This window comes from Chiloscyllium plagiosum, chromosome 27, assembly GCF_004010195.1.
Source record: "Chiloscyllium plagiosum isolate BGI_BamShark_2017 chromosome 27, ASM401019v2, whole genome shotgun sequence".
Taxonomy (NCBI): domain Eukaryota; kingdom Metazoa; phylum Chordata; class Chondrichthyes; order Orectolobiformes; family Hemiscylliidae; genus Chiloscyllium; species Chiloscyllium plagiosum.
In genome coordinates this window covers 26,570,335-26,590,248 of record NC_057736.1, presented here as the reverse complement: position 1 = coordinate 26,590,248, position 19,914 = coordinate 26,570,335, and the positions used below count along the sequence as shown (strand labels likewise).

Here is a 19,914-nt window from a genome sequence, read left to right as displayed (position 1 = left end):
TGCCAATAATTAAATATGATTGGTTCTCAGGTATCTGAACAGCCCTGGAGTATGAACAAAATAGCCAGATGTCTGGAGGACCTCCTGGAAGGGAAATGTTACCTTTTCTCTGTGGCAAAAAATACCTAAAGCCCAAAGAAATCCAGTTTATTTTTGCTCACCAATTATTGCAAGCTCTTGCTTTTAACAAATAAGTTAGAGACTTTACAAGTTCTGAATTAGTTACTCTGTGCCTCCTGCATGTCAGTGAATCAACTGGAAAGAGAGCCTGGAGGGAGCAGTAAATCCTCAGCATTGCATATGGAGAAGGAATATTGAACTATTTTCCAGCTTTTCCCTCCATCCAAAACATCAATATTTATTTTGTGCCTGTAAGTGTATATCTGCATTCAAGGATTTTGGGGGGTAAGGGTTGGGTGGTTACAACAGGGTTACAGCTTTAACCAGTAGAGTTATTTGTCAACAGTTCATAGTTGTTTACCTAAAGCAGCATCTATTTATTTGTAATAAATAGCAATTCTTGTAAAGTACAGAAACCTGGTCCGTGCTTTCTGTTAACCTGGCACTAAAAAGATACATAAATGGGGGAGTTTTGCATACTCTGACAAAATCTTTAATTTTGTGACACCCTGGGATTAGCAGGGCTGGACTTCCAGTGCACTATCTCAGTGAGGCACAACACTGATGAGACATTCTCGTAAAAACTTGGTTTGCAAATAGGAAGAAAATGCTTTGACTGCCTTATGCATCACGAAGTGCAGGAAAGTCTAATCATAGGCCAGTCGACTACGAAAACAGATTTAGAGGGAAAAGGCATACTTTGTATTACTTGATGCCACAGAACAGAGGCACAGAAGCCTTGGCATATTGGTTTAAAAACACAGCTGAAGTCGAGACAGGATTAAATTAAACAAAATTGCACCAAGAAACCTATGACGGCTCAATTGATATAGAGTCAAATATCTTGCCAATTTATGGCTAAAACTGGTCAATTGGTTCATTCATGAACTTAATTTAAACATTTCGTCTGAAAAACTGAGGTCCCATCTTCCTTCTCCAACACTGATAAGGCATGTCATACTATTTCAAGATGTGCCACACAGTTTTGTCCGGGATGACAATTATCCTTTAAATGTTAATATAGATTTTCTGATAATATTTCACTTATTTTGGGACCTTGCCATGTGCAAATGGGATGTCCTGTTTCCCTGCATTACAAGGAATTTCACTTCAAAATTACTTCATTGCGCAATGAAATACTTTGGGACATATGGAGGATACAAAAGATGCTACATAAACACAATTGCTCTTTTCTTTATTCAATTCAATTTGGTGCTGTAATTTACATGAGAGGGGAAAACCACTCTATTTAATTAAAGATTTCTTGATTTCAAGTCATGAATCATAACAGAACTGAGTCATATTTCCAGGCAACACCCACAATGTGAAGAAAAAATGTCAACACAAAAAACTAATTAAATTTGCTCGAACATTAACTATTCTTAGCTCTTACTGTGAAACTTGCAAAATGCTGCATACTTTCAAATTATCCTCTTTGTTCTCTAAGGCTTTCATTTATGCAAGGTCATGGGCGTCAGTATTCAGATAGCGTTGGAAATATATTAAGTTTATTTTGTAGGGTTATGAATGATATGAACAGATGGCTAGAAACCTGTTTGGCTTCCAACATCCAGCACAAAATTTTGTCCAAGTAAAGGAGAAACTGTTCATAGCTTGTAGGTTTCACTAGATCGGCCAGGTCTTATTGGCCATTCATAACTGCTCTGGAGAAGATAGTGGCGAGATGCTTTCTTGAACCACTGCAGTCTTGAGTTGCTATTGGGGAATTCCAGGACTTTGGACCAGCAGGAAAGGAATAGTAATAGCTGACAGGATGGTGTCTGACTTAGAGAGAAATTTAGAAATTATGGTGTTTGAAAGCATTTGTCACCTACCCTTCTAAGTGGTCCAATTTGTAAATTTGGAAGATGCCGTTGAAGCAGCCTGGTGAAATACTATTATGCATCTTGTAGATGATCAACTGCTACCATTATACACTGGTGGTAAGAGGAGTTAATGGTGAAGGTGGTGCATGGGGTCCCAATCAAATAGTCATGGACAGTGTTGAGCTGCTTGCGGGTTGTTGCAGCTGCATTCATCTGGCAAGTGGAAAATACTGATTTGTGCCCTGTCGATGGTGGGCTGGCACAGGAACATAGGAAGTGAATTACTTGCTGCAGAATTCAGAATCCCTGACCTGTTCTTGTAGGCACAGAATTTATATAGCTGGTCCAGTTTCTGGTCAATGATAGTACACAACTGATGATGGACATGTAAGTCTACAGTCAGAGCACATTCTGTGTCCATGCCACCCTCTGTGCTTCCTCCAAGTCGTGTTTAGCAGAGAGGAGTACTGATTCATTAATTGAAGGGGGAGGGGGTAGTTTGCAATCAGCAGGAGGTTTCTTTGACTATACTTGACTTGATGCCATAAGACTTCACGGTGATTGGAATCAATGTTGAGGACTTCTAGGGTAACTCCTACCTAATTGCATACCTCTGAGTTGCCACCTCTGGTGGGTCTGTCTTGCTTATGCAACAAGATGGAACCAGGATAGTAATGGTGGTATACAGCATGTTTCTCCAAATTCAAGTTCCAAACTAGAAATACTCTGCAATAACACCAACTACATTTGAACAAGAGAATTCTACTGTCAAGACAATGGATAATACATGTTCAAATTGCAAGTGTTGAACATCAATAAAGTCCTTCATTTAAGCAAATTAACTGACTTTTAAGGTGAACAGTTTTAATAAACAGCATTAGATCATCTTTAAGATCTGGAAATTTTTTGGTCATGAATAATTTCTATTGATATAAAGTGGACAGCAGTTGAAAAGCTGCTGTGTAATATTGATGGGAAACAGATTAGTGTTATTTAGTTGTACCATGTCCCCTGTACACGAACAGGTTGCAGTTTAAACAAAGGTCTTTGAATTCAGTATGTAGTTTTGATTGACATTCATTTGTCTATTATTGTGGATAATAAAAATCCTGAAGCAGTAACCAAAGATGTATCATAGCTTAGATTCCATCCTTAAAGGACTCAACACTAAATTGAAACAGGTGAATGAATTATTCATTGTTTTGATAATTCTTGTTTTGTGCATTATGGCATTCATCTTTAGCTACATAACAGTAAACTTACTTCAAAGATGCTGCAACAAAATTACTTTGAGATGTTTCTGTGAACACAAGACACTCGAGAGATGCAAGTCTCCTGAGTTCTGAAGAAAGGTCACTGGACTCAAAATCTTAACTCCAAATTCTCTCCAGATGCTGCCAGACATGCTGAGATTTTCCAGCAATTTCTATTTTGTTTTGGATTTCTGGCATCTGCAGTTTTTCCATTTCTTTGCAAGTCTCTTTATCATAATGGCTCTCAAATGACCATTTGCCCGAAGAATGTAATTGTAAAATAAATCTGAATGGCCACTGATGACCCCCATCTAACAGAATTTGCATTATCTGTAAATCGTGTGTACCTTACAGTTCAGCCACTAACCATTATACAGTCCTGGTGTGGTTGGGAAGGAGGGATATTATGAAATATTCTGAAATAAGTCTAGCCACAGTTGCTGGAGATTAATACCTATCTTTTGAGTGGGATTGTTAGCAAATTTCCAGCATTACAAACATCTTGATAAGGAAATCATACCAAATAATGTGGAATAAACCCACAAGTCAAAGATGAACGATCTCTCATCTACTCAACTTGCAAAAATACCATATTTCAATAAATCCTGCCATTAATACACATAATCCAATTTGAATACCAAGAGGAATAGTTTATCTGTGAAACTCTCAAGCAAAGCATTGTCATTGATTTACAGAGTTCAAACTTGACTCAAACCTTTTACAACATAGAATGGTACAGCACAGGAACAGGCCCTACGGCCCACCTTGTGTGCGCCAACCGTGATGTCATTCTAAACTAATTCCATCTACTGGCACATGGGTTGCATTCCTCTATTCCTTGCTTGTTCACGTGTCTGTCTAAATGCCTCAAACTTTGCTATTGTTTCAATACCTCCCTACTACCTCCCTGGCAGCACGTTTCGGGCACCTACTATTCACTTCTTTAAAAACCTCCTCCCTCTCACTTTAAACCTATGCCCCCTAGTATTTGACGTTTCTAACATAGCAAAACAAAACTAAATATTCATCCTATCCATGCCTCTCAATTTTTTATACTTCTATCAGTTCGCCCTTCAACCTCTGACACTCTAGTGAAAACAACCCAAGTTTGTCCAATTTCTCCCTATAGCAAACACACTCCATTCTAAGCAATATATTGGTAAACCGCTTTTGCACCATCTCCAAAATCTCCACATCCTTTCAATAGTGGGTCATACAATCCTCCAAATATAGCCCAACTAAAATTTCACAAAGCTGCAACATGACTTGCCAACTTTTATATTCAATACAACAACAGATGAAGGGAAGCATGCAAAGTGCCTTCTTTACCACCATATCCACTTGCATTGCCACTTTCAGGGTGCTATGGATTTGCAACCCAAGTTTCTGTGCATCAATGCTCCTAAGGGTCCTACCATTTACTGTATATTTTCCTGTTGCATTTGACCTCCCAAAATGCATCAACTCACACTTGCCTGGATTAAATTCCATCTGCCATTTCTCCTCCCAGCTTTCCCAGGGATCTATATCCTGCTTTATCCTTCGATGACCTCACTCTCCACACCTCCTCCAATTTTTGAGTTGTCTGCAAACTTGCTAACCACCTATGTTTTTATCCAAATCATTTATATAAATTCCAACTATTGTTCCAGCATTGATCCTTGCAAAATACCACTGTTCAGAGACTTCCAACCATAAAAACAATTCTCAGTCTTCTACAACCAAGCCAATTCTATATGCAGCTTACCAATTCACCATTGATCCCTTGTGACTTATTCTCCTGGACCAGCCTACCATGATGGACTTTGTCAAATATTTTAGTAAAGTCCACGCAGCCAACATCCACTATCCTATCCTCATTAATTAACTGCACCACATCCTTGAAAAACCCAATCTAATTTGTGAGCCAAGACCTCCTCAGACAAAGTCATGCTGACTATCCCTAATATGTCCACTCTTGTAATTGCAAGTAAATCCTGTCCCTAAGAATCTTCTCCAATAATCGCCCTACCACTTATGTAAGGCTTATCAGCCTACAATTTCCTGGATTCTTCCCACTGCTCTTCTTAAACAAAGGAACTCATTGGCTTTTCTCCAGAGTTCTGGAACCTTGCCTGTGGCGAAAGAATATACAAAGAATGCTGTTAAGGGCCTAGCAATCTCCTCCCTCAGTATCCAGAGACAGATCCCATCAGGTCAGGGGACTTGACTACCTTAATATTTTTCAAAACACTGGTGTCCCCAACTAAAACTTCAATCACCTGACCAAGACAATCTGCATGACAAAATCTAGCACAGCCCCTTGCCTAGTTGGACCACCTACATATATTTTTTCAAGAAACCCTCCTGGTTGCACCTAATAAATTCTGCTCCATGTAAGTCACTGGCACTCAGAGTCCCAGTCTATATTGGGGAAGTTAAAATCATCCATTACAACAATCCTTTTGTTTTTACATCTTTCCATGATACACCTACATATCTGCTCCTCCATCTCCCAATAGCTATTGGGAGGACTATAGTATAGGCTCCATCACTTCAATGGCACCATTCTTATTCTCACATTCTACTCTGTATGTTCTCTCTTGTCAAGGCCTCCAAGATGTCCTCCTTAATTAGTAATACAATTCCTTCACCTTTCTTATATCCCTCTCTATTATGCCTGGAACATGAGCTACCATACTTCCCTTCTCTCAATCAGGTTCCTCTAATAGAATCAACACCATACATCCTGGATTAGTGCATGGAACTAAGCTCATCTGCTTTATCTGTTTGCACTTAAATAAATACAATTCAGACCGCCAGTCCCAAGGTGTTTGTTAACCTAGCCCTGACTGTGCCTCCTATTAGACTTACTTGACTTAACCTCTACCTACTCCGCAACCATGACACATGCTGACCTACTGCTCTGGTTCTTACCCCCTGCTAAACTAGTTTAAACCCTCCCAAGTGGCACTTGCAAATCCCCTAACATTTTTGATCCATTACTGCTGAGAAAATTACTAATTCCAGGAACCGGCCCCATGCAGAACTCTCAAATTGCATAGATTTTCTATATACTGCAATTGATCATCATAATTTGTTTCAGAAAGCAGTTTCGGTTGCCACACTACCAGAAGGACATAAAAGCTTTGGAGAGGGCCCTTAGAAGGTTTACCAGGATGTTGCCTGGTCTGGGGGATTTAGTTGAGGAAATATTGCTCCCCAGGGTGGAAAGGTAAAAGACGGCATAGGTTCAAGGTGAAAGGGAGGAAGTTTAAGGGAGATGTGTGGGGAAAATTTTTCTTATGGGGGCAGTGGTTACCTGGAACGCACTACCAGTGGAGGTGGTGAAGCAGGCACATTAGCAACATTTAAGGTGAATCTTGATAGACACATGAAAGGGAAGCGAACAGAGGGATAGAAACAACTTAATTTTAACACAGCTCTTTTTATAAGATATGTTTATTCTATTTTCAATTTCTCAAGAAGATTGTCAAAAAATGAATGAGCAAAACACTCCCAACACTGAAAATCAAGAATGAAATCTGAAATAATGAAATGTCAAATAGCTGAACTGAATTGGAAAAACCACAACTGAATTTGTCATAACCACAGAAACATTCCATTTGAATGAGTCACACTTTCAACCTTCCTCTTCGAAACCACTGACGTTTTGCTCACACCCACATCAGCTGATTATCATAATAGTAAGACAGATGCATACAGTATAATAACTGAAGTAAACCTGTTTCTGTAAGAAATGCAATTTTATAACTAGATGCATTGCAGTACAGAGGTGGCCTTTTCTCAAATGGGAGGAAAAGGCTAAAATGAAACCCAAATATGTCAATAACTGGATAGAGGTCAGATATCACATGTAGATATGTATAAATATAACAAGCTACCTTTCCTTTATGGCCAGTTAAATGATCACAGATGTTACATAGTAAATCATGTGATGCATGACCACACAACAAATCACCTTATTTGATTTGTGAATTTGACAATTGCTGTCCACTATGACAAACTGGGTTGGACACAGTTTAAAATTTGTTTAAAGAACACCTCAGGTAGAACAGCAAATGCACTGCAGCATAGCAAAACACTTTGACTCACAATGACATTTCAATTCTTCAAAATTTACATTACTGAAAGACTGCAGGATTGTGCATTTCATACTCTGATCTCACCAGGAACCATTTTTACAATCAAGTTCAAAAAAACTGGAAAGTAAGCGCTGACATAACATGCACAGTTGCTGACTTCATCTGTTTCACCACCTCAAGTTTGCATATTAAAGCTACTGGCATTCACATTTTTAAAAAGTATAAATATGTCAATGAGAAGCCCACAATAAACTAATGTTAAAATGCTGAATGACTAGTGTCATTTGTAAAAATTCATTCTTGGTATATGGGTGTTTATTGCTAATCCCTAGTTGCCACAATTAAAGGTTTGGCATTGTTAGTTCAAGAGCAAAATTGATTCTGTTTTCAGAGAATATGTTATGTACTTAGTAATAACCTCGTGATAGTGAAATTTCTTTACATCATAATTTGATGGCATGGTTTTTGCTATCAGTGGTTTCACTGAGTCATTCAAGCATCTGAAAATTTTTTCAATGAAATCATACAACTGTTCATACAAACTAGACATATAATTTGAAAAATCTATGAATCAAATGCAGTAACCGCTCTCTGGGTCAAAAAGTGCTCTACAGATTCCCACTTTTAAAAAAAACTTAAATTCCCACTTATGTCAAGCTTCAAAACTATTTGCACAAAAATTAAATTAGTTCTGAAGCCATACGAGCATAATTTTTTGTGCAAGTAGTTTTGAAGCCTGACATAATTCAAAACTTCTCTATTCTGCTGTCTTTGTCAGTAGGAATTTGTAGATAATTATTTAATTGATCCTGAAGAAAAGGTCAATGCATTCGATTAAAGAGTTTCATGCTATCTCTTAATCAGAATGCTAACTGGCTAGCAGGGGAACATATAGGTGGCAGTGTTCTTATCTACTTGAAGCCTGTGACCTTCTGACTAGTAGTAGAGGTTGTGTTTTGGAAGGGCTGTCAAATACAACTTGGTGAATTTCTACATTGCCTCTTGAACACAACATATACTAAAGGTGGTGGTGGGAATGAATGCTCAAGGAAACAAATGGTATATCAAATAAACAGGCTGATTTGTCAAGTCTCCTGAGTGTTCTTGGAACTGTATTCATCATGGCAAATGGAAAGTATTCCATCACAGACTCTAGTTGGGCCTTATGGATGGTTGGGAATGACGATGGCTTTGGGGAAATCAGGAGGACAGAACATCTCTTCCACCACCAAAAAAAGACCAAACGGCCATTCAGTTTATGCCAGCTCTCTGCCGAGAAATTCAGTCAGTCAGTCCTCATTTCCTGGCTTGATCCCTGTAGTTCTGAAAGCTTATTTCATTGAAAGCACCCTTTTAATTTACTTTCAGAATATTGGTCATATCTCCTTCCACTATGCCCATGGAACAGTGAATTCCAGGTCTTCATCATTGCCCTTGCATGTCTTGCTCAATATCTCAAATCTGTGTAGCCTAGTATTTGTACCATCAGCTAACATGCAGATGCTTTGGTAAACCTTATCCAAGCCCAAGCCCATCAAGATCTTGCAGATTTCTATCAAATGTGCAAACAATCTCAAATCCAAGAATCCCAGTTTCTCCAATCTAAAGTGATAGCTAAAACCCTTTACCCCAGAACCATTTTGGTAAATTCTCTCAAAGACACTCACATTCTTCGTAAAATATGGTGACTAGAATTGGACTAAATATTCCAGTTAATGCCTGACAAAAAATTCAGCACAACTGCCTAAAATACCTCAAAATAAATGTGAGGTAGTTTGGAAATGTGCTGCATTTTGGGAAGGCACATCACAGTAGGACCTATACACATAATGGCAAGGCTTTGGGGAGTGTTGCTGGACAATTTCACAGTGCAGTTTCACAGTTCCTTGACAATGGAGTTATAGATAGATAGGATAGTGAAGTTGCCATTTTGTATGCTTTCTTTTATTGGGCAGAGCATTGAGTATAGGAGTTGGGAGGTCATGTTACAGCTATACAGAACATTGGTTAGGCCACTTTTGCAATACTGTCCAATTTTGGTATCCCTCCTATTGGAAGGATGTTGTGAAGCTTGAAAGGGTTCGGAAAAGATTTACAAGGATGTTGCCAGGCTTGGAGGATTTGACCTATAGGAAGAGGCTGAGGCTATTTTCCTTAGAGTGTCGGAGGCTAGAGGTTCATAAAACCATGAGGGGCGTGGATAGGGTATAGACAAGGTTCTTTACCCTAGGGTGGAGGAGTTCAGAACTAGAGGGCATAGGTTTAGGGTGAGAAGGGAAAGATTTAAAAGGGATCAAAAGGGCAACATTTTCACACAAAGGGTGGTGCGTGTATGGAATGAGCTTCCAGAGGAAGTGGTGGAGGCTGGTAAAATTGCAGCATTTAAAATGCAACTGGATGGATATATGAATACGAAGAGTTTAGCAGGATATGGGCCAAGTACTGGCAAATGGGACTGGGTTAATTTAGGATATTTAATTTAGGCATGGATGAGTTGGACTGAAGGGTCTGTTTCCGTGCTGTACATCTAACTCTATACCTGCCCTATTTTCATCTTTAATACTTTGATTTATGAAGGCCAAGATCTCATATGATTTGTTATTTAATTACTCTCTCAATATGCCTTGCTATATGTTCACAAAACAAGGCACACATACTCTCCAGACCCTTTGTACTGGCATATTTTGGAACTATCCCATTAAGTTGATATTGTCTCTCCGTATTCCTGCTGTCAAAATGCAACACCTCACATTCTTTTGAATTAAATTCCATCTGTCACTTAATTTGCCTAGCTTTGTCCTGTTGAGGCGATTAAAATCATCCTCATATTCAGCCCCAAGTTTGATACTATCAGCAGATTTTGAAATTTATTCTGTATTCCAAAATTCAAACCATTTACATTTGGTGAAAAGAACTCGAGAACAGCATTATCACTAAATATTTATTTGGCTAGTCTACTTAAATATCTCATTTAAAAAAAATGGTGATCTCTGCCCCTCCCCTTGCTGGTGGAGGATTCAGTATAATCCCACTTCAAGTCAAGAGGAGGCAGTTATACATTCTTGTTGGAGGTGATTATTACCTGGTACTTATGTAGCGTGAATGCTACTTGTCACTAATGGTCCCAAGTCTGAATGCTGTACAGGTCTTGCTGCTGTTATGTTCCCATTGAGACCAATAACTTTTTAACAAAAAGAAATTCAAACTTCCAGTTAATAGTCAAAAGGATAACATGACAAGTTTTTTTTTTACTCTAAAATTAGACTAAAATCACTATTCGCAAAACACTATTTTGGGATGCAACTTCTAGTTTAAATCCCAAAACTGAACTTATCCCTCTTTCTTTCTAATACAACTGGCGAAGTCCACTTTACGGATATAAGTCATAGTGCCATTTGAGGAGGATGGATGTTCAATTCTCGCAGGATCAAGAACAATCCTGAGCTTTTGATGGCTTACTTCTGATCTTTTCTTTTCCCAGGCTGGAAACTTTTAATTCCAGATTTTACGGTGCTAGATTTCCTGGTGATTTTTCTCTATAGCAAAAGCTAGGCAAATTTTCCAATTTAATTCATCACAAATTTTGTCTTTCCACTCTGAACATAAGGTCCCACTGGTGTTCCTGCACATGGATCCACAGTGCCTTACAGCCTAAGCTGTCCTCCCTTTCCTGAATTCCGTCAGACGAAACCACCTGTGATACTCAGATATATTTAGGAAGCCTCTAGCCTGACCTTTACAATGTATCTTTCACTAGGAAAAGTGAATCACATGACTCATATCCCAATAGAAATGCTGATTAGCTGTTCTATAGATCCCTACCCTGGAATCAAATGAACAATTCAAGTTTAATTTTTTTTAACAATGACATTTTTTGAACTCATGGAACTTTTCTATCTTCAAATGAGGATATCTTACACCTTCCTCCCTGTAAAACAATCTATGCATTCTTTTAAATATTTAACAGCCCTATCACCCAAACCTGCTGTTAAGACAACTTCATTGCAGATCACATGACTCAATTTCATTCTAAATTTAAATACATAAATCTGGTGATAATGTCACAGGGCTAGTAATCCAGAGAATCAGGATAATGCTCTAGAGACATTATTATATTATGGCATTGTAAATTCAATTAACAAATCTGGAATTTGATGCTTGTCTCAGCTATGGTGACCACAAAATTATTATTGTAAAAATTCACCTGTTTGATTCATACCCGTTCGAGAAGGAAATCTGCCACCAATATCGAGCCTTGCCTAAATGTGACTCTAGACCCACAGCAATGTCTCAACTACAGTCTGAAAATGATTAGCTAGCCACTTAGTTCCAGTGAAATTAGGGGTGGGCAATGAAAGCTAGTCTTGCCAAAGGTGACCAGGAAAAGATAAAAAAGACAAAACTGTACACTGTGTGCTAACACAATCTGCTTTATCTGAACAGTCACAAGTTGAACTGAACATACTGCAATCATCCACTTCTGACCTTATGGTAGTGGGAAGATGATTGATGGCACAGTTAAGATGATTGAGCAGAGGGCTTGAGAAACTCCTGGAGTGATGGTTTACACTGAGAAGATTAATCCCCACCTCCTTTATTCTTGGTGGATAGTTTCCCTGATTCCTGTTGACGTGAATTTACTAGGACTCCATGATCACATTTGGGCAAATGCTACCTTAATCATAAGGACCTTTCTTGTTCAGCTCTTTTGGCCATGTTAAGACCAGGGCTGCAATGAAATCTGGGGCCATGTGCTCAAGAGGACCACTTAATATCACTATCAACAACTTTGTGTTGATGACAGAGTAGGTAGATGGGATGGATTGGGTGGTTTGCCCTGTTTCTTTTTGAAGTAGATCTTGACCTGATCTTGCACCATTAGTCCAAAGATATATGTGACCACTAATAGTACAGACAAAACTAAAATAAACAGAGGTAAAGAATGAAGGCCTATCTAAATGCTTGAGACTCATTAGCATAAATTAATTGAGGATTAAATGTTCAATGCCAGCAGCAACAAATCTCCAATACATTCTTAAACTGCAAACCTTAGAGCTCTAATGGTGCAGAGGTGATTCCCATATCCGAGCCCAGAGCCTACCGTGGTTCAAGTCCTACATGTTCCAGAGGTGTGTAAATAACATCTCTAAGAGGTTGATTAAGAACTATATAACCTGCAAACTTTCTAAAGATTGTCTATATGCTTGATTCTTCAAATTGGTAATGAGGCTAGATCTAAAATACAATTTGGAATGATTGTATACAAGAAAAATCACTTTAGTCTCTCTGCTCAGATTACATTAACTTGAAGTTGTCCATATGTCAAGACAATAATGTTATTAATGCTAAATTACTTGAATCTGCATAGCATCTTACCTCAACGCAAAGATAAGAGGGGGGTTAAAATGCTCATTATTAGCAGATCTGAACGCATGGGTGGATGCCTAAGCTCTTCCGCAACTTATTTTAATTCCTTACACTATTTATATTACAAAATACAGTGAGTACTGTAGTAAGTGTACTCAAAAAGTTTAAGCGACACATAAGTTTAATTAAAACTACTTAATAGTGTCAAATGCTATCTGCAGAAATCAGAAATTTAATTTTGCACTTAGCTTCATGAGAAAAAAAAGCCCAGTTGAAGAACGAAAGCCTTGATAAATTGAACAGTTACAGTAATTACTATACTTTTAATTATCAAATATTGTCCAAGTTTCTTGATCACACATCTGAAGAAAACAATACTTTTATTTGATGGACTACTGTTTTTCACCATAATTCACCAAATTTAATTTCTTAATTCCCAAGAAATTAAGAGCAAACACATCATTCTTTCGTAATCACGAATGTAAGAAAATAATAAGATAAGGAGCAGAATTAGGCCATTTAGCACTTGAGGTCATTTTGCCGTTCAGTAAGATCATGGTAGATTTGATTGTGGCCTTTACTACATTTTCCTGTTTTGTTTAGTATTCTTTTGTTCAGTATTCCCAGGATACTACCAGTGCTGATGAGGCCATTGTTTAGTACCGCTCCTATTTGTCCTTGAGAAGGCAGTTGCTCCCTCTTGTTGGCTTCCTCAACACTTGCCAGACCCAGACTAGCAACTCCATCCTTTAGGACTCAGCTAGTTTAGTTTGTTGTCTGTTCTTGAGCCACCCTTGTTGATGGACATTAGCCTACCTACAGAATATTTTGTGTCTTTTCTAATTAGCGCTTCTTCCGAGGAACGTGCACGATTGGGGGTTGAGGTGTTGGCAGAGGTTTCCTTGTCCATGTTGAATGTACCGCCACATGACTTTGTGGGACCTACAGTCAATGTTGAGCAAGAATCATAGAATTATAGAATCCCTACAATGTGAAAACAGGCCCTTTGGCCCAACAAGTCCACACCGAAACTCTAAAGAGTAACCCACCCAGACCCATTCCCGAACTTATTACTCTACATTTAACTCTAACTAATGCACTTTATCTACACATCCCTGAACACTATGGGCAAGTTAGCATGGCCAATTCACCTAACCTGCACCTGGATTGTGGGAGGAAACCGGAGCACCTGGAGGAAACCCACGTAGACAACGTGCAAACTCCACACAGACAATTGCCAGAGGCTGGAATCGAACCCGGGTTTCTGGCATTGAGGCAGCAGTGTTAAGCATTTCCAGCAAAACTCCCAACTGACTATATACCACTTGCCACCACTGTTGATGTTTGTCATTTTCACAAAATTATATCTTAGACTTCGTAACAGTTTGATACGACTGAATGGCTTACTTGGTCACTTCAGAAGGCAGATAAGATTGTTCCATCACATTGTTATGGTTCTGGAGTCAGGCCAGAATGGCATATTTCATTCTGCAAAGGGTTTTTAGTGAACCAGATGGGTTTTTTTTGTAAATCAGAAAGAGTTATATGGTCACCATGAAATTGTAAGTAGCATCATACTACACTAGCTTCTTAATTCATATTTCACCATCTGCCATATTGTGATTCAAATCATATTCTAGAATATTAAAAAAAAATCTTCAGAAGAGTTTTATCAGACTTGAAAAGTTAACCTTGTTTCTCTCTTCACAAATGCTGCCAGATCCAACTTCCTCCAGCATTTTCTGTACCTGTTACAGATTTCCAGTATCCATAGTATTTTGCTTTCATCCCCAAAATATTAAACTGAAGTTGTGGATTACTAGCCCATTACCACTACATTTCTAGATACTAGTTACAGCACTACCCAGTACTACATTACCACTATGCCACCATGTCCCTTGTAGCACTAGAAAAGATTTGAAAGAGAGGGAGAAGCAAGGCCACAAAGGGAATTCGCACAAGGATGAAAAATATTAAAATTGTGTTTTGGGGAAAACTTGCCAATCTAATTTAGTGAGAACAGAGATGATAGACAACCAAGATATGATACAGGATGAGATACAAGCAACAGAAATTTAGACGAGAAGTTTATGGAGGTAAGGGAAGTGGAGGTCATCCATAAAAAAGCAAATCAGGAATTGACAAAGCCGATATTGACAGTTTGTCATCAGATTATTTCTTTCTACCAAAGCTCGAAACGAGTCATGCAAGATCAGAAACCATTTAATAATAACTGGAACAATGATAGAAGATGGCTGCAATAGCACTTTATCTCCCCCCCCTTCTCCCTCAGAACCTTCTTTGTGTTGTCTTCAGCTTTCCCAGGAGTAGCAGGAATTATTACTGTAACTTACCACAGCACAGTCTGTCAGAGCAATTATTCAACATTTTGTAAACACTTGGACTGTTCAGATAAATTTGAACACAAATGGGAAAACGGGAGTGAGTAAGATTTAAGTTGAAGAATGGAACATAACTAACGAATAAACTCACCATCTATGTTCAGCATCATTTTCCACATGGCTGGTCTGACAGATTGATGGAAACCAAACCAGACTTCTCTACCTCCACCCAATGGATGGTCATAACCTTCAGGTGCAGAGAAGAAAGAGCGGCCAACAGGGGTGTACCTGAAAAAAATTGCAGACCACAGATTATGTCAACATGCCTATGGTCCTATACACAACTTTCAAAACAATTCTACTTCTACAGTCAAGAGATTAACTTAAGTAGGAGGCCTTGCATGAATGAGGTCCTAAGTGCTCAGTTATGGAGCGTCAAGAGAATTCTTACTTTTCTCAGGTTAAGTACAGATGACCGTCAAAGTTGTAGCCAATATTTCCACCTCAAATACTGTGAATTCTAGGCATTCCAAAATGGAGAATGGGAAAAAATTGTGGCTGTAAGAGCTGTTCCTTTTTTTGAGGTATTTTTAATGTTGGAGCTGATTTTCTCAAATTCTAGGAGCAGTAACTACTGTTTTACAAGCTGGTGCATTGTTTTGGAACTTTGGTTTTAAAAAAGATCAAACAATGGCCTTTTAAAAAGGAGGAAGACAGACAAAGGCAGTGAACATATGGAAAGTGATTCAAATGGAGAAAGAAACTAACACTGCTGCCTAACCCAGAAGTAAGCTACACAGCTGTTGCCTTTGCTGTCTGGTTTCAGTAACTCTGGACACCAGAGTTCGTTCTGAGTTTTTATTTGATTATATGTTGTTATTGAGATCTGTCTTTTGATTAAACTTGATTGTACAAAGCTAGCCTGCAGCAGTGTTTTTACAGCAGCAAAATGTGCTATTTTCTGGGTCTATAGACTGTTAAGGTGCTAAAATGGCCTTCAGCAGAGTGATGCATTCTTCCTGTTGGGTATAGGAGATTAGGGAGTTTCCATGTTACTGATGATTATGTCTACAGGAAGTGTGCTTGGTTAGAGGCAATGAGAAATTTGCAGGAGCTAGTGGCTGTGATGAATGACAGCTGCAGGGCAAGAGATAAACTGCAGATTCAGTCAAGTAGATGGGTGTCCTCCAGAAAAGGTAGGAGACGGAGGCGAGAAGTGCAGGAGTCTCCTGTGGTTATCCGCATCTCAAACAAGTATGCTGGTTTGGAAAATGTAGGGGGTGATGGACTCTCAGGGGAATGTAGCACCGACAGCCAGGTTTCTGGTAACCAGACCAGCTCTAACACAATGCCAGGTTCCAAGCAATCGATTGTGACAGGGGACTCTTTAGTCAGAGGCACAGACAGATGAGTCCACAGCTGACAGCGAATAATCAGAATGGTGTGTTGTCTCCCTGGAGCCAGGGTCAAGGATATTTCTGAGGGGTGGAATATTTTCAAAGGGGAGAGGGAGCAGCAGGAGGCTGTTGTACACATTGGAACTAACAATAAAGGAAAAGAAAAGGACGAGATTCTAAGGACAGAATATAGGAAGTTAGGTAGAAATTTAAACAATAGGTCTTAGAGTGTAGTAATATCTGGATTACCCCCAACGTCACAAGCTAGTGAGAATAGGAATAGGAGGATAGACGTGAATGCGTGGCGGAGGAGCTGGTGCAGGGGAGGAGGATTCACGTCTTTTGGATCATTGGAATGTCTTCTGGAGTGAAGGTTATCTATATAAGAAGGACAGATTGCCCTGGGGCGGTTGGAGGATGGTGAGACCTTGGGAGATTGTGAGGAAAGAGATCAGTGTGAGACTAGTACAGTTAACAAAATGATTAAGTCAAGCAGACAGGGCAGGCAGGAACAAAGAGAACAAGGTAGGACTGATTAATTTTACAGCATTTATTTCAATACAAGAGGCCTAACAGGGAAGGCAGATGAACTTTGGGCTTGGTTGGAAACATGGGACTGGGATATCATAGCAATTATGGAGATGTGGCTTAGGGATAGACAGGATAGGCAGCTTAAATGTTCCAGCAACAGATGCTATAAGAAGGATCAAAAATGGGGCAAAAAAGTAGAAATGGAGTGGTTGACTCGGCTTAACGTTGCAGCTGTACTTAGGGAGGATATTCCTGGGAATACGTCCAAGGAAGTTATTTGGTGGAAATGAGAAATAAGAAAAGGGATTACCACCTGATTGGGATTGTACTGATTAGGGATAGTCAACATGGCTTCGTGCGTGGGAAATCGTGTCTCACTAACTGGAGTTTTTTGAAGAAGTAACAAAGAGAATTGATGAGGGCAGAGTGGTGAAAATGATATTTATGGACTTCAGAAGGGCATTCAACAAGGTTCCTATGGTGGAGTGGTTAGCAAGATTAGATCTCATGGAACAGAGGGAAAACTAGCTATTTGGATACAGAACTGGCTCAAAGGTAAAAGACAAAAGGTGGTGGTGGACAGTTGCTTTTCAGACTGGAGGCCTGTGACCAGTAGACTGCCACAAGGATTGGTACTGGGTCCACTGCTTTTTTGTCATTTATATAAATGATTTGGATGTGAACATGGGAGGTATGGTTAAGTAAGTTTGCAGATAGTATCAAAATTGGAGGTTACCTCAGAGTACAATGGGATCTCGATCAGATGGGCCAATGGGCCAAGGAATGGCAGATGAAGTTTAATTTAGATAAAAGTAAGCTGCTTGGAAAGGCAACTCAGGACAGGACTCATACACTTTATGGCAAGGTCCTGGGGAGTGATGTTGAAGAGACCTTGGAGTACAGGTTCATAGTTCCTTGAAAGTGGAACCACTGGTAGATAGGATAGTGAAGGCGCGTGTGGTATGCTTGCCTTTCTTGGTTAATGCATTGAGTATAGGAGTTGGGACATCATGTTGTGGCTGTACAGGACATTATGTTGTGGCTGTACAGGAATTGGTTAGGCCACTTTTGGAATACGGTGTGCAATTCTGGTCACCTTGCTATAGAAAGATGTTGTGAAACTTGAAAGGATTCAGAAAAGATTTTCAAGGATGTTGCCAGGGTTGGTGGGTTTGAGTACAGGGAGAGGCTGAATAGAGTGGGGCTATTTTGCCTGGAGCGTCAGAGGCTGAGGGATGACTTCATAGAAGTTTACAAAATCATGAGAGGCATGGATAGGATAAACAGACATCTTTTTTCCTCAGGGTGGGGGGGGGGGGGGGGGGGGGAGGGGAAAGGGGAGTCCAAAGCTAGACAGCATTGGTTTAAGGTGAAAGGGGAAAATATTTAAAAAGGGACCAAGATGCAACTTTTTCACCCAAAGGGTGGTGCATGTATGGAATCAGCTACCGGGGAAGTAATGGAGACTGGTACAACGACAACATTTAAAAGGCATCTGCATGGGTATATGAATAGGAAGGGAGGGATATGGCCAAATGCTGGCAAATGAGACTAGATTTAGTGAGGATATCTGTTTGGCATGGACGAGTTGGACCAAAAGGTCTGTTTCCATGCTGTATGATTCCAGTAAAAACTGAACATCCATTTCACTGCTGTTCTAGCAGTTTCTGCAACCATGCAAAGAGAGAAGATTTTAAAATGATTTACTCCATGTGAGGAATTATAAACAATCCAGAAGATTAAAACTGACAATATGTTTGACTTAGTTAACAGTGGTTTTCTTTATTGCTAACCACAACACATCAACAGAATTGGGCAGTTATTAGTAATGGATTTACATATTTACATTATAGATTAGCTAATACTTGTCTTAGAAAAAAGGTAAATATCTGCACCGGTTTGGAACTTGGTGAATGACACTTCACAACACACTCTCAGGGATCTGTCTCGCAGATAACATGACAAAGATCAATGCATCAGACCGTCTCATCTAATTCCAAATGTTCTAGATAATGACTACCCTGGAGAGGTGATTTGATTGGCAATTGTGTCTGGGTGAAATAGAGCAGACGACATTTTGGAGATGGTTGGTGAGTAGCCACTGATTGGCTGGTGACTCTTTGACAGGTAATAATACAGACAGGTGCATTTGATCAAGAGTTATATTTGACTATATGTTCAGTGAATGAATCAGTCAGCAGGAAGATGAAGTTGGAACATTGGTTCTGTTGTCATGTTTCACCATATAAGAAGTAGATGATTATTTTAAGGATCGATTTTATGTCCAAAGACATTAAGGTTGTACTGTGCTTGTTGTTTGACATTGAAGTGAACAAGTATATTGTTGGAATTAATCCTGTTAAAATGCCTCAGCACATAACCAATATGCAGCACATATTCAATCCAGCAGACATGAAGAAACTAGCACTAGCATGTACCTCAAAAAATAAATCAAACAGTTTCAAGGGCTCTTTGCTCAGCTCAACTCCTGGGCAGAAAGACCAAATCTATGTCAAAGGTCAAGAAATCAGTAAATGTCCAGAATAGGTTGTAATTTTTGTTTCCCACACTAGCTGCATTTCTTCATCTTCTTTATTCTTTCATGTGATGAGTGTTTGTCACCCATCCCTATTTGCCCTAGAGTGACTTGCTAGGACATTTCAAATGGCATCTAAGAGTCAAGCATTTAAGAGGAGAAAGTGAGGACTGCAGATGCTGGAGATCAGAGCTGAAAATGTGTTGCTGGAAAAGCGCAGCAGGTCAGGCAGCATCCAGGGAACAGGAGAATTGACGTTTTGGGCATAAGCCCTTCTTCAGGAATGAGGAAGGTTTGTCCAGCAGGCTAAGATAAAAGGTAGGGAGGAGGGACTTGGGGGAGGGGCGTCGGAAATGTGATAGGTGGAAAGAGGTCAAGGTGAGGGTGATAGGTCAGACGGGGGTGGGGGCGGAGAGGTCGGGAAGAAGATTGCAGGTTAGGAAGGCGGTGCTGAGTT

The 19,914-nt window shown here is 39.5% G+C and overlaps 1 protein-coding gene across 3 annotated transcripts in view; it reads right to left on the bottom strand.

Moving 5' to 3' along the window:
* The window catches only part of LOC122563674 (protein argonaute-3), a 133,033-nt gene that overhangs the window by 41,258 nt on the left and 71,861 nt on the right, over nucleotides 1-19,914 (bottom strand). For all 3 annotated transcript variants that reach the window (XM_043717723.1, XM_043717724.1, XM_043717725.1), the window contains one exon: nucleotides 15,145-15,281. In XM_043717723.1, the coding sequence (XP_043573658.1) occupies nucleotides 15,145-15,281 (137 nt within the window). The remainder of the gene's footprint in view (nucleotides 1-15,144; nucleotides 15,282-19,914) is intronic.